Source organism: Schistocerca nitens, chromosome 11 (assembly GCF_023898315.1).
Source record: "Schistocerca nitens isolate TAMUIC-IGC-003100 chromosome 11, iqSchNite1.1, whole genome shotgun sequence".
Lineage (NCBI taxonomy): Eukaryota > Metazoa > Arthropoda > Insecta > Orthoptera > Acrididae > Schistocerca > Schistocerca nitens.
In genome coordinates this window covers 145,776,842-145,790,324 of record NC_064624.1, presented here as the reverse complement: position 1 = coordinate 145,790,324, position 13,483 = coordinate 145,776,842, and the positions used below count along the sequence as shown (strand labels likewise).

The following is a 13,483-nucleotide window of genomic DNA, read 5'->3' as shown; positions in this document are numbered from 1 at the left end:
GACTTAACTTAGTATCTCCAGCAACTCTAAAATTTAGGCTTATAATAGAGTTACAGCCCCAGGGTTGGTCTATAAACCTAGTTCTTAAGTATTGTAAACACAACTGAGAGAAAATCTCATCTCTATGGTCTTTTGTCCATTCTGAAACAATGATGATACCTGGACAGAAAGAAAAAAGTGTTGGAAAAGTCTCATACGCCAGAAAATATTCAAACCAGAGCTGTGAGCATGTGAGAATGTTAACCTGATAAATCCATATGGGAATAAATAGGCAGGTGATTTAATTAAAAATTAAGGACAAGTCGTTGAGTGTATGGAAGAAATAACACTGTAACTGCAGGCAAACGATATTGAGTAGAAGAGGAAACGTGCTGACTACCCTAGTTCAGTAGTTCCGCAGTGAGATGTCAGCTCGTCTACTGGTGACCCACAGAAGGATGTGTTTCAATGGCAAAGTCAGCAGACTGACCTACATAGTGGATCTTCGATATTATATGGAATACAAAGTTTTTTTTTCAAATGTGTTTTCTTCTCCAAAACTCTGTATTGGTTCATTTGTTGCAAATACCCAGCTAACATCTGCATTTCTCTTATGCATGACGTCAACAAAAATTCGCGTTTATATTCAGTTTCTGCAACAGACAATGAAAGTTTTACAGGAATGCACTGGCAAGCAAATTGTAACTTGTCCAAGCAGAATTAGTCTTACTGATGGGTGACGATAGCAACTCTGAGACCTAGAGATACCGAAATGATGCTGCTGTTGGGAGAGAAATGCAACCTCTTTTCCATAAGTATTTAGGTATTTCTAAGGTACTATTAGTGGTTACTCTAAGCGGCCAGTGTGTTCTTTCAGAACCAAAGCTTTTACTATATTGGCTAGAACGCTTCCCAATTTCATCAACTTTTTGTGAGCCTGTGCGTTTTGTACAAAGCATCACCAAGAGAATAAAAGTGTGTCGACTAAGTTGTTCATCTATCTAATAAATAATCCTGTTGATTCTGGAGAACTATCTTGTCGATAATTGAAGTTGATGATGCCATTGTTAAAAAGTACATCAGTTTTATTACATCAACCATTTGTTACTCAATTTATGACGTGGATAGCGTACGAAAATTCTCATATTCTTCTGGTCTTGTCAACTGCATTTGATATTGAGCAACGAACTTTTTTATGTCAGTAATTCCTAGACACTGCTGGACCTCTTTATTCAGTCTGTACTGTACCATAAGAAAAGAATGCAACAAGCGTCATTCTGGCTCGATCTAGCTGGATAATTACTTGAATATATGCTAGACATCACTGGGAGTGACATTGGGATTAGAGTACACTAAAATAGGGTGAATACGGTTACGCATCAGAGCAACAGATATGAACACCAGAGCAATGGTAGGCAAAGTTATTACTACAGTCCGAAGTGTATACCCATAAACTGACGAAACAAATTTTCAGCAAAGTGTTACTGAAATGTAAATTTCCTTGTGCTTTACTTCATCAAAAATCAGCGTATCTTTGTTTTTATTCGTTCTTTCCGAAAATAGTTCTTAATTGTTCTACAGCCTCTTTGTTAATTTCACATGAGCATTTGAAATCATTTAATTTTGGAGATGTTTCAGAAGGTTGTTGCAACAATGCGTGCTTCAATGTCTATATTCTTTGAGCTGCTAATGTTCAAGAGCCCGGTATCCAGAATGAATTAATTGTCACATCACATAATGCATTCTTTTTTTTTAATTGCCATTTCTTTAACATAGTGGCAAATATGATTTTCTGTTTTTACTGAGTTCTATGATCTAGGACATTTGACTGAGCCATTTTATGGTTTTCATCTAAGACTTGCTTTTGGAAGAGATTTATTTCGGCATTTGCTGTCCTTAATTTATCACGTAATCGGACAATTTCCAGTTCCTGGTACATCAACATCGTTTTAATGTGATTACTACTCCATTCAGTACTGCTGTGCTTTCTATATTTTCCTCAGCAAAAGCAGCACTGGCAGACATCGAAACTGCAGCTTGTTTACTGTCTTCTTTCCACAGCTTCCCCTTAGCGAGTGCTTGACGGACGATTTTCTTTTGTGTAATATTTTTGACAGATATTTCAGTAAACTGGGAAATACACGAGGAACCACTGAGCCGCTCTGGTTTTAAGAGACCACCCTTGTCTTACAATTTCAACTTGTTTACTGATGATAGAGATTTGTTGTTCCTCACTAAAATGACAATAACAGACGAAACAACTCTTGAGTCAGATTGTCTTTCTGGGGAATTGCTGTCAACCATTTTGAAATTATACTTTAGTTTTTGGAGACCTACAAAATATTTACCCTTAGTTTCTCTTCAGCCATATCGGTTCACTGGATCGAAAAACGTGGACATATCTTTTTCTTTTTCTTCTATAATTACCAGTAACTACAACTCTCAGCAGTTCTTTATAACCACAGCCTTCAACTCTTAACCATTCACTCACAAGTCCTAAACAAACTCTGAGAATAAATTGGGGCAGAAGCAACAAACGCCATCCAATTACATGTCAATTTGAGTCTCAAGTGACAGTGCTACTCGTAGTTCTTGGGTATATGAAGATGGTACCTGTTGTTTCGGACATTTACAAAAGAACAGATACCATCTTCAAGGCTCACTGGCTATTTGACCATCTTCTTCTATGCGGATGCACAAACAGTGCCTGAACTCTTACGGGAATCGGCAAAAAGCTGCGAGTAATGAGTATAATGGGCAGGGGCACTATGAGTATAGTGCGGGACAATAGGTTGGGAATGTGGGTCTGACGGTAGGCGTGCCAGAGATAAGTAGATAAGTCCCTGCAGTTGCACTATCCTTCGTGTCCTCAGTGGCTCAGATGGATAGAGCATCTGCCATGTATGCAGGAGACCCCAGGTTGGAGTCCCAGTTGGGGCATTTATTTTCAACTGTCCCCATTGATTTATATCAATGCCTGTATCCTGCTAGGGGTATTCATTTCATTGTAGTTCTCAGGCTCGCCACCTCTCCTGTCTGACTACGTTAATGCACAGGGAGTAAGCACACTCTCTCTTCTTCTTGCTATGGGCAAAGTGTGACGTTCCCAAATGAAGGATAAGGGTCAGTAATCACCATGAAGTACACTATGTATTGACTGATTATGTGTAAAATTAGTGCAGTATAGCACAGTGTGAAATTATGGTGATACGTGTTGGCAGAATAACTGCTATATTCATTAAAAAAAAGAAATATTGGGAGCCATGTCATAAGTACAGAAGGTTACAAGTAGTTTTAATCGAGACTTTTCCTCTCTTTCAGTGTCTTGAAGATAATTTGGTAATCTCTCGGCCAAATGATTTTATCAAGGAGGATCCTGAACTAAATTTGGAGATAGGTGGAACTGAGAATACTGTAAGCACTCCCATCTCTGATTTAGTGCATGTAGAGTGATAAAAATGTATTTGTGTAATTGATGTAAGAAATGCATTACTGTGGGACAGGCACAGATTGTGAGTTTTCTTGACCTAAGTGCAATTAATAACATTACAGTACTCTTGTGATATTCCACTTGATGTGGATTAGCAACTGTTATTTGCTTATTGTTCTGAATAGAATCCAAACGGAATTTGTAATAATATGTTTAACCATACTTTCTGTGACCCTTCTGGATGTTAAACAGTTTGTATAAGTTTAAACCATGAGAGTGTAGATGATTTGAAAAATATTGCTCCTTCCAGTAACTTACGATTAACGGATTGCAGCATACATTGGACGTGGTTTATCTTTTCAGTGAATCATTGATATTTGTCAGTTTGAACTAAAAATTTTCAAAGTTGCCAAAGGTACGAAGTGTGATACCATTTTTATGTGACAGGTCACCCTTGATACATTGATCTCTAAATAGTTACAGTATGGCTACCTCAATGCTATATGTTGAATTACTCACAGATTTGTCAGTCACAGAAATACTCTTGGACGTATGCAGATAAATCCATGTATTACCTCACCATAGAAGTCATAGCAGATCCAAATAAATTATCTTCTTGGCACAACTTACAGCTTTGATGAGGTCTGCTTGTATGAAGCATAAAACTTAATCCAGTAAAATAAAATGTTGTTGTATTAATTTTGTCCACCTTGCATAAGAGAAAGTGGATGGTTAGATTCATAAACGTCTTACAGGAATAAAACCTAACAAACATTTGGGAATATAAGGTAGAGGACTGAAAAACGTGTGCATAGTGCTTAGAGCCATTTGAACCATTTAAACTGAAAAACATAAATCCGAAGACATACAATGCAAGATACTATATGGTACATGGCGGTGGGTATGTTCCACCACTATTAGTCAATTCATTTTCTTTTTTGCTTTCAAGCAGAGTGAGGGAAAAGCAACTGTCTGTTGCCTCCATAAAAGCCCTAATTTCCCGTCTTCTTTTGTTGTCTGTAAATAACCCTCATGCACATTGATGCCAGTTGATTGTGCAAGCATACCACTCAATGAAAAATGCTAGGGACAGCGGATATGGTATACAGGGTGTTACAAAAAGGTACAGCCAAACTTTCAGGAAACATTTCTCATGCACAAATAAAGAATAGATGTTATGTGGACATGTGTCCGGAAACACTTAATTACCATGTCAGAGCTCATTTTAGTTTCGTCAGTTATGGAGAGTGCTACGAGAGAACCAGTTGTTTCCATACCACGTACAGCGTGTGCATGCACTATCAGCAGCTGATTGGCCTCCATGGGTACACTTCTCCGAATGGTTCATCCAACAATGTGTCAATCCTAATTTCAGTGCAAATGTTCTCTTTACGGATGAGGCTTCATTCAAACGTGATAAAATTGTAAATTTTCACAATCAACATGTGTGGGCTGACGAGAATCCGCACGCAATTGTGCAATCACGTCATCAACACAGATTTTCTGTGAACGTTTGGGCAGGCATTGTTGATGTCTTGATTGGTCCCCATGTTCTTCCACCTACGGTCATTGGAGCACGTTATCATGATTTCATACGGGATACTCTACCTGTGCTGCTAGAACATGTGCCTTTACAAGTACGACACATGTGGTTCATGCGCGATGGAGCTCCTGCACATTTCAAAGTGTTCGTACGCTTCTCAACAACAGATTCGGTGAATGATGTATTGGTAGAGGCGGACCAATTCCATGGCCTCCACGCTCTCCTGACCTCAACCCTCTTGACTTTCATTTATGGGGGCATTTGAAAGCTCTTGTCTATGCAACCCCAATACCAAATGTAGAGACTCTTCGTGCTCGTATTGTGGACGGCTGTGATACAATACGCCACTCTCCAGGGCTACATCAGCGCATCAGGGAGGGTGGATGCATGTATCCTCGCTAACGGAGGACATTTTGAATATTTCCTGTAACAGAGTGTTTGAGGTCACGCTGGTACATTCTGTTGCTGTGTGTTTCCATTCCATGATTAATGTGATTTGAAGAGAAGTAATAAAATGAGCTGTAACATGGAAAGTAAGCATTTCCGAACACATGTCCATATAACATATTTTCTTTCTTTGTGTGTGAGGAATGTTTCCTGAAAGTTTGGCCGTACCTTTCTGTAACACCCTGTATAAAAAAGAGTGAACCTGGCATAACTGGTTCCTGAATCACATTTTCTCTTTCCAAATTAAGCATTTGTTTGTTAGGCTTCATTCCATTGTATATGCCTGGTGTAATAACAATTTTCTATGTGGCACAGGCATAGTAGTTTTTGCATATGGTATTCACTTTGGAGAATGTGTTCAATATTGCAATCAATTCATGTGGCAGAAGTTTTCCTTTACTGTCACTGCTCTGATATTTTCCCACATTACATCAGTTCACAATAAGAGGTAGATCAACACCTTGGACTATTAACTTAGTTGTTGGCATTGTGCTTCATAAATTTTTCCATTAGTAAATGTGCCTCTGCATCATTTCCAAGTTGCTGCCTTCATGCTATTGTGTGGAAAAATCAATCTGGAATGCATAAATTTTAATTTCATTTTGTCCACTATCTTTGCAATCCACAGCGCACTAGAAAAAAGTATTTGTCTATGTTTACAAGTTCACGATCCATGACTGTATACTGCCCAACAGCAACCTTACATAATTGATCTCCTGCCATTGTTGTGACAAAACTCACTATTTATTGGTACACATCTAAACACTGTCTTCTGGAATATTACCATCACTAAATCCTATTAAACATTTTCTATTTCAGTATACACAAACAGGTGATTTCAAAATTAACAAAAGACATTGGATGAAAAAACAGTAAACATAGAAAAATAAAACTCGGTATGTCTCTGACAGTTATGGAGGATACACAAAGTGTGATGCATTATATTGTAGGCAAATATTAGTATACAAATCAGATCAACAAAGTTTTATTATGTTTCCTTACAATACACGCTGATCAAGAGTTACATCAGCAGTGAGCCTCAAATGCCAGTTCCCTAAATTTTCTCAACATTGACTCTCGAAAAGATCATCATCTTCCCTCCAAGGATTCCTGTCTGAGTTACTGAACCATAGCCATTACATTTGTGTGCTAATCAAAGCTAATAGTAGCAAATCTAAAAGCATGCCACTGAATTGCTTCAGTGTCTGACTGGTGGGATGTCACATTGTCAAGCATGCGTCTGTTCCAACAAAAAAATTTTGGAAAACAGGAGTTCAAAAGAGAATATATAAAAATCGAGAGATAAAGCTGGGAAAATGAGATCAAAATCACTACCACATAATTTAAACCTGCGAAGAAGCTACAAAAATGGAATTTTCTGAACTCTGCTTTGTGTGTGTTTCAGATAAACTCTGTTGTTATAGCCAATAAGGATATAAAAATACACAGTGTAAGAACAAGAAAGGAATTTTTTACTCATTTCAACGTCTCTTGCATTAGATTTCAACCTGTCGGAAAAGAAACACATACGAATAAATCGGTCATCATTAATCCATTGACACTCGTATTATGAGTAAGAAATTTTTCAACAAATTATTCATTGATATACCATAAATTGTAAGAAACTTGCAGACATACTGAAAACCATAATGAGATTATGCTAACCACAAAAGAGGAGAAAACACAGGTAGCGGAACATTGTCTATGGTCACGGTCTAGTAGATGTGAGGGAACAAGTATTGAAAATTTTAAATTGTAACAAACCGTAGAAAATGGCAGGAATTCATGAAAGTATAGAAAATAGTGTTCATGAGTATAAAAAAGAACGTAAACTGGTCACTTGAAACCAACATAAAAATAACAATTTTAGTCTATGACTTTCACTCAGTTCTTGACTCTGTGCCTCTGAAAGAACAACTAGATTTTGGAGGCGAAACAATTCAGATTAAAAATCATCTGTTGAGGAACTGAAGGAAATCCGTACTTTGCAAAATAACAAGTCATCTGCGGAAGACAGAAACTCATAGTAGAAGTATGGAGATATGGATAGTGAGCAACAGTAATCTCACACAAACAACTGGCAGAATTATGTTAAACATTTGTAAAAGTGAAAAAATTACTGGAGAGTGGAAATGTGCATTAATTGATCCTCTTCATAAAAATGAGATAAAACCAATCTGAATAATTACAGGGAATTTCACTGCATCCAGCTATGTCCAAAGTTCCTTAAAAAGCCCTGTGAAGTCAACTGGATGAACATGTAGACCCATTAATAGTTGAGTATAAGGCACGATTTTGCAAAGTGTAATCGTGTAGAGAACAGATATCGGAACCAAAGTCAATTTTGCAAAGATGATGATGTGTAAATACTGTGACAACGTATGACAAGTGTCAGAAAGGCTTATGATTTGATAGAAAAAATCTTGATTCAGTAATTCAAAGGAATTCAAAATTTACAGGAAAACAGTGGCAGTTACCCAACGCACATTAATGGGTACAACCCCAAATGTTAAATTGATTGGAGAAATTTCAGAAGCATTTGAAATGCACAACAGTGTGCAGCCAGATATCCACAATCCCCTCCAATTGAAAATAATTCTGAAAAAAGTTATGAAGACATAGGGAAGGAGATGACGGAATCCAAATCGAAATCAAAAAAGAGCAGAGAACCAACATGAGGTGTATGGCTGTTATAGACACTCACAGTTCTAAGAAACTGTAGAGCAGCCAAACTTGTCCTGGAGAAGCTTCATAAAATGTCACAGAAAACTGGTCTACAAATCATCTGTGAGAAAACTCGGTAATTGACAGGAAGCCTGCAGATAATCTCTCCACTGGAACTTGGTATGAGGAAGTGTCACAAGATATATACATTAAATATCCAGGAGAGATAATCCAATCAGCATTTATTTATTTATTTATTTATGCTAGTCCGACGAGGACCATCAGCATTGGACCAGGGTTTCATACATGCATCACAGTTACCTAAGAAACAACAGTTTTAATATGACAAATAGTATTAAAATGATTTGAGTGTCCTAAGTGGCAATGTGAGTAAGTAATACTGAATATGTACTAATAAAGTTAATAATGACAGTACTAGTAGAATTACAGCTGCTGCCACTAATGGTGGTGGTGGTGGTGGTGGTGGTGGTGGTGGTGGTGGTGGTGGTGGTGGTGGTGGTGGTGGTGGTGGTAACAGTAGTAATGACAACAATAATAGTGGCAGGTATGAAAAGGATTTATAAATGTACAAGATAGTTTTCAGATATAGTGAGTCTCGTGGAAAGGAAATTTAGGAAGCCTTCACAATCTAAGAATTCTGGGAAAAGAGGAATATTTGGGTGGAGCATCATTATATGCTCACATGTCGGTTCAAAGAGCAATTTAAAAGCAGCCAAACGTGGCTACTTCGGGACGTTTGTAGAGTACACACATAGGTGACTTTCTGTTAATTGATGTAATCTACATGAACATATTCCTCTTGTTTATCTTCACGATTGTTGGATGTGTGTAAGTATATTATATGATAAATCAGAGCATGTGTATGCCCCTACTCCACCCAGTTGTCAGTTACACCTGTTGTATCTTGAAAAGATGTAGTCTTCTCAATTTACGGAACTTGTGGACATACTTGGTTTGAGCCACATCTCTGATAGAAGTATCAGATGGATGTCCATGTCTTGAAATATGTGACACTTTGTTATGATGAGGTGGCAGAGATGGAACATTTGCGAGTGCAGTGTGATGTTCAGTGCATTTGGCTACAAGGCTCATGAAGATGCTAGATAGTAGCGACTTTAGGCTGGTGAGGTTGGGAGAACAAAGAATACCAGAGTGCATTGTGGTAGGGGAGCAAGGTTCCTTGACGTGAATGTGGGAGATATCTCCAGGAGGAGAGAGGTTTTGCGGCCAAGGCCAGCAGGCTTTGCACTGATCACTGAATGGCCAGCTGAAGACAGGAGGAGAAAGTTCCTGAACAGAGCTAGAACAATCTCTGCACAACAATACTGAAAGCAAGATAAATGGAATGAAAGCAGTCTTACTATTGGTCCTGATGATTAGTAACCACAGTAATATGATGATAAATTATTAAAGTAGAAATAAGACTGTAATTTATCATCTGAATCAGAGCCTTGTGAACATGTTGAAGTAATAGTGAATTAATGAATAGTATTGGTCTTGGAGGTATGTGAATTGAGCAGAAAATTAGTACTAAAAGTAATCATAGACAAACAGAGAATAATAAGAGGGGAAACTGTTTTAAGTATAATATTAGTAAAACAAATTGTTTCTTTGCAAAATAGACATGAAAGTAAACACACAAAATTAAAGGCAACAAGAGTTGAGATTTTTTTTAGCTTCAAACGTCCTGTCTGCATTGCAGACTGATCATTCCTATTTTATGTCTTCACCATCATCCTGCCATCATTTGTCCACAAGTTTTGCAGCTGAAATCTTGAGATTACACTGTTAAAAATCTTCAGTCTTTCAAAAGTGAGATCCTCCCTTATTGTCAAACGTAACTTCAGGAGTTTCTTGCTCAAAAGCTTGTCAACTGATGTGGAGTTGTCATAACAAAAAATCTATTTTTGTCAATGCAAAACTACTATTGGAATAACTCTTTACTGTAGAAAATACTGTGATTCATGGTCAAACAAAAATGACTGACTGAGAAGCAGGAAAGAAAAATTCTCAGGAAAATATTTGGACCAGTTTTCTGTGAACGAATTTGGATAAAGAGGCCCTTTAGAGAGATCTCTAGATAGACAGAAACAATAACGGACACCTGTAGATAAAAAGGGATAAAATTCTGTGGCCGCATCACAGGATGACTGACGACAGGCTCACAAGGCAGATCTGCGAGGTAGCAAGCACTAGCAAAAACAGTTCAAAATGGATCATAGGTACAGAAGAAGTTGGACTCTCACAAGATAACATAATAAATCGAAAAAGAGTCTAGAAAGACCATGAAACATACTTAAACGGCGACACATGGAAAACGGAAATGGATATAAATATTTGGAAGACCACAGAGGACATACACTATGTGATCAAAAGTATCCAGGCACCTGGCTGAAAATGGCTTGGAAGTTCGTGGTGCCCTCCACCCGTAATGCTGGAATTGAATATGGTATTGGCCCACCCTTATCCTTGGTGACAGCTTCCACTCTTGCAGACATAAGTTCAGTCAGGTGCTGGAATGTTTCTTGCGGAATGGCAACCCATTCTTAACAGGTGTTTGCACTGAGGAGAGGAATCGATGTCGGTCGGTGATGCCTGGTATGAAGTCAGCATTCCAAAACACCCCAAAGGTATTCTAAAGGATTCACGTCATGTGTCTATGCAGGCCAGTCCATTACAGGTTTGTTATGGTCGTGTAGCCACTCCGCCACAGGCCATGCATTATGAACAGGTGTGTCCGATCGTGTTTAAAGCTGCAATTGCCATCCCCAAATTGCTCTTAAACAGTGGGAAGCAAGAAGGTGCTTAAAACATAAATGTAGGCCTGTGCTGTGATAGCGCCATGCAAAACAAGGGATGCAAGCCCCCTCCATGAAAAACATTGACACCATAACACCAGAACCACCTCCGAATTTTACTGTTGGCACTACACACACTGGCAGATGATGTTCACCAGGTATTTGCTATACCCACATCCTGCCATTAGGTCACCACATCGTGTACTGTGATTCTTCATTCCACAGAACAATTTTACACTGTTCAATCGTCCAATGTTTTCGCTCCTTACATCAAGCGAGGCGTCATTTGGAATTTACCTGCGTCATGTGTGGCTTATGAGCAGGTGCTCGACGGTGAAGTATAGGTTTTCTCACCTCCCATCTAACAGTCGTAATACCTACAGTGAATAATGATGAAGTCTGGAATTCCTGTGTGATGGTCTGTATAGATGTCTGCCTGTTATACATTACGAACCTCTTCAAGTGTCAGCAGTTTCTGTCAGTCAGCAAACGAGGTAGCCCTGTACGCTTCTGTGCTGTATGTGTCCCTTCACGTTTCCACTTCACTATCACATTAGAAACAATGGACCTAGGTACGTTTAGGAGTGTGGAAATCTGGCATAGAGACACATAACACAAGTGATACCCAATCACCTGACCAAGTTTGAAGTGCATGGGTTCCGCGGAGTGCCCCATTCTGATCTCTCATGATGTCTAATGACTACTGAGTTCGCTGATATGGAGTACCTGGCAGTAGGTAGCAGCACAATGCACCTAACATGAAAAACCTATGTTTTTGGGGGTGTTTGGATACTTTTGATCACATTGTGTATGTAAAGAAATTGGGAAGGATATAGGAGTAAGAAGAAAATTTTGAATTTAGACACTCTCTTATAAGTTAATGTATGGGGGGGGATGATGATGATGATGATGATGATGATGATGCAATCTGGAAACATGTCCCGTAATTATTAGTGTGAGGAGATTAGAGGTATTTAGAGGTATCTGACTGTTCAGTACCCTTATCTTTGTTATTACTCATTTTCAGTGCAGTTGTTATTTTTGAAAAAATTAACTGATTTAGTTACCTTAATTCAACTTGCTGTCAGAGATTACTCAGTCTTTACTGTTAATGTGAAATAGTTTGTTTAATCTGACATGTTTCTCATTAGGTGATCATCTATGGGTTTGATGACTGAATCTTTAGATTATCCTTGATCTTAATGGTCTTCTGCTAGACTCGAGTAACACGTATTTTACTGCTATTGTAGTTGTCCACATGCTCATTGATTCTTCATATGTATTCATTGTATGTATGAAAGCACATTCAATCATTTGAAGAGGACACTGTCCTCATGTTAACCATGTTGTTTATTTCCTAATTATGATAATACACGAACCTTTGTCATTTATGTGCCTATAAAATAACAGCGCTTCATGTAATAATTCCTATAGCTTTCATGTCAAGCTGTACTCCTTAATTTCCTCTGTGGATGAAACTCATGTGACATTTAACGACTTTGATGTTCCATGCAGAGAATGGCATAATATTGAATGCTACAGTTGTGAAAAAAATACGTTCAATAGCAGTTCAGATAGAACTTTTTTTTCAGTTCTTTTCTTTACCTGTTTCATCAATAAAAATTGGACGAATTTTTACATTTTTCTCAGGTACTTCACCTTACTGTATGCGCATGGCAGGTGAATGATGTTTCACGCTTTTAATTTTGAAGTATAGAGTAGGAAATTCGTTTTCAAATAAATCAGTGTCTTTATAGTTATTTACAAAGCTAAAAGCAAAGTGCTGAAATGAAGTGTTAATTTTCACTTATAATTTTCTTCAGTAACTGCTACAGTTACGTTGTCTCTTTGATAATAATATTTCCAAATATTGTTTGGAACAATCAGATGTTAGGGGGTGTTAATACAATTTTATTTATTTACTGTTTCATCAATTTTAAATCACCAGTAATTCTTTGTATTGTTTCAGGTGGCAGACTCAATAAGAAATACATCTGATAGTTTAAGGTACGTTTTTTATTATTCACTGCAGAAGTTTTTGAGCAGTATAAATTTTTAGTTACTCCATGTGAAAAAAAATAATAATCCCTAGGGACCAAAATACCAGAAGTTAGTTTTAAAAAGTTATATTTTTGGAGTTCTATTGTTTCTATATATTAATCATTTACAGTATATACATATGGTATATACAGACTACAGCAATATTATGCATATTATCAGAGAAAACACTACTATATCCACTATTCTATTATTGCAGAAGATTAAAAAGGAGCTTTACGATATTACGATGTACATCAGTCCCATTTATAACATACTTTTGCAATAACAGAAACAGCAAAAATGAAAACTAAAGTCCTTACATTAAATACTGTGCTGTAAACTGAAAAATTATACGCTCAAATAATGTTCCAAATCTAGTATATTGTGCTGTCACAGAGAGGGACAAAAATGCCTGAAAAATTGCACTTGCAGATAATTTTATAATGGCAAACATTCAACACATTGTGCTGCCACAGAAAGAAACAGAAATGCTTGCTAACTAGATGGCCAGCTGTAAGAACGTCTGTAAAACTAATGATCTGTTCAGATGTTGCAGCAAAA

General features: G+C 37.6%; 1 protein-coding gene across 2 annotated transcripts in view; it reads left to right on the top strand.

The window, feature by feature from the left end:
* The window catches only part of LOC126213349 (zinc finger protein 493-like), a 115,219-nt gene that overhangs the window by 90,229 nt on the left and 11,507 nt on the right, over positions 1–13,483 (top strand). Inside the window, exons 6-7 of one of the 2 annotated variants that reach the window (XM_049941046.1) lie at positions 3,301–3,393; positions 12,852–12,889. In XM_049941046.1, coding sequence (XP_049797003.1) covers positions 3,301–3,393; positions 12,852–12,889 — 131 coding nt within the window. The remainder of the gene's footprint in view (positions 1–3,300; positions 3,394–12,851; positions 12,890–13,483) is intronic. The other variant, XM_049941047.1, reaches the window with a different exon arrangement.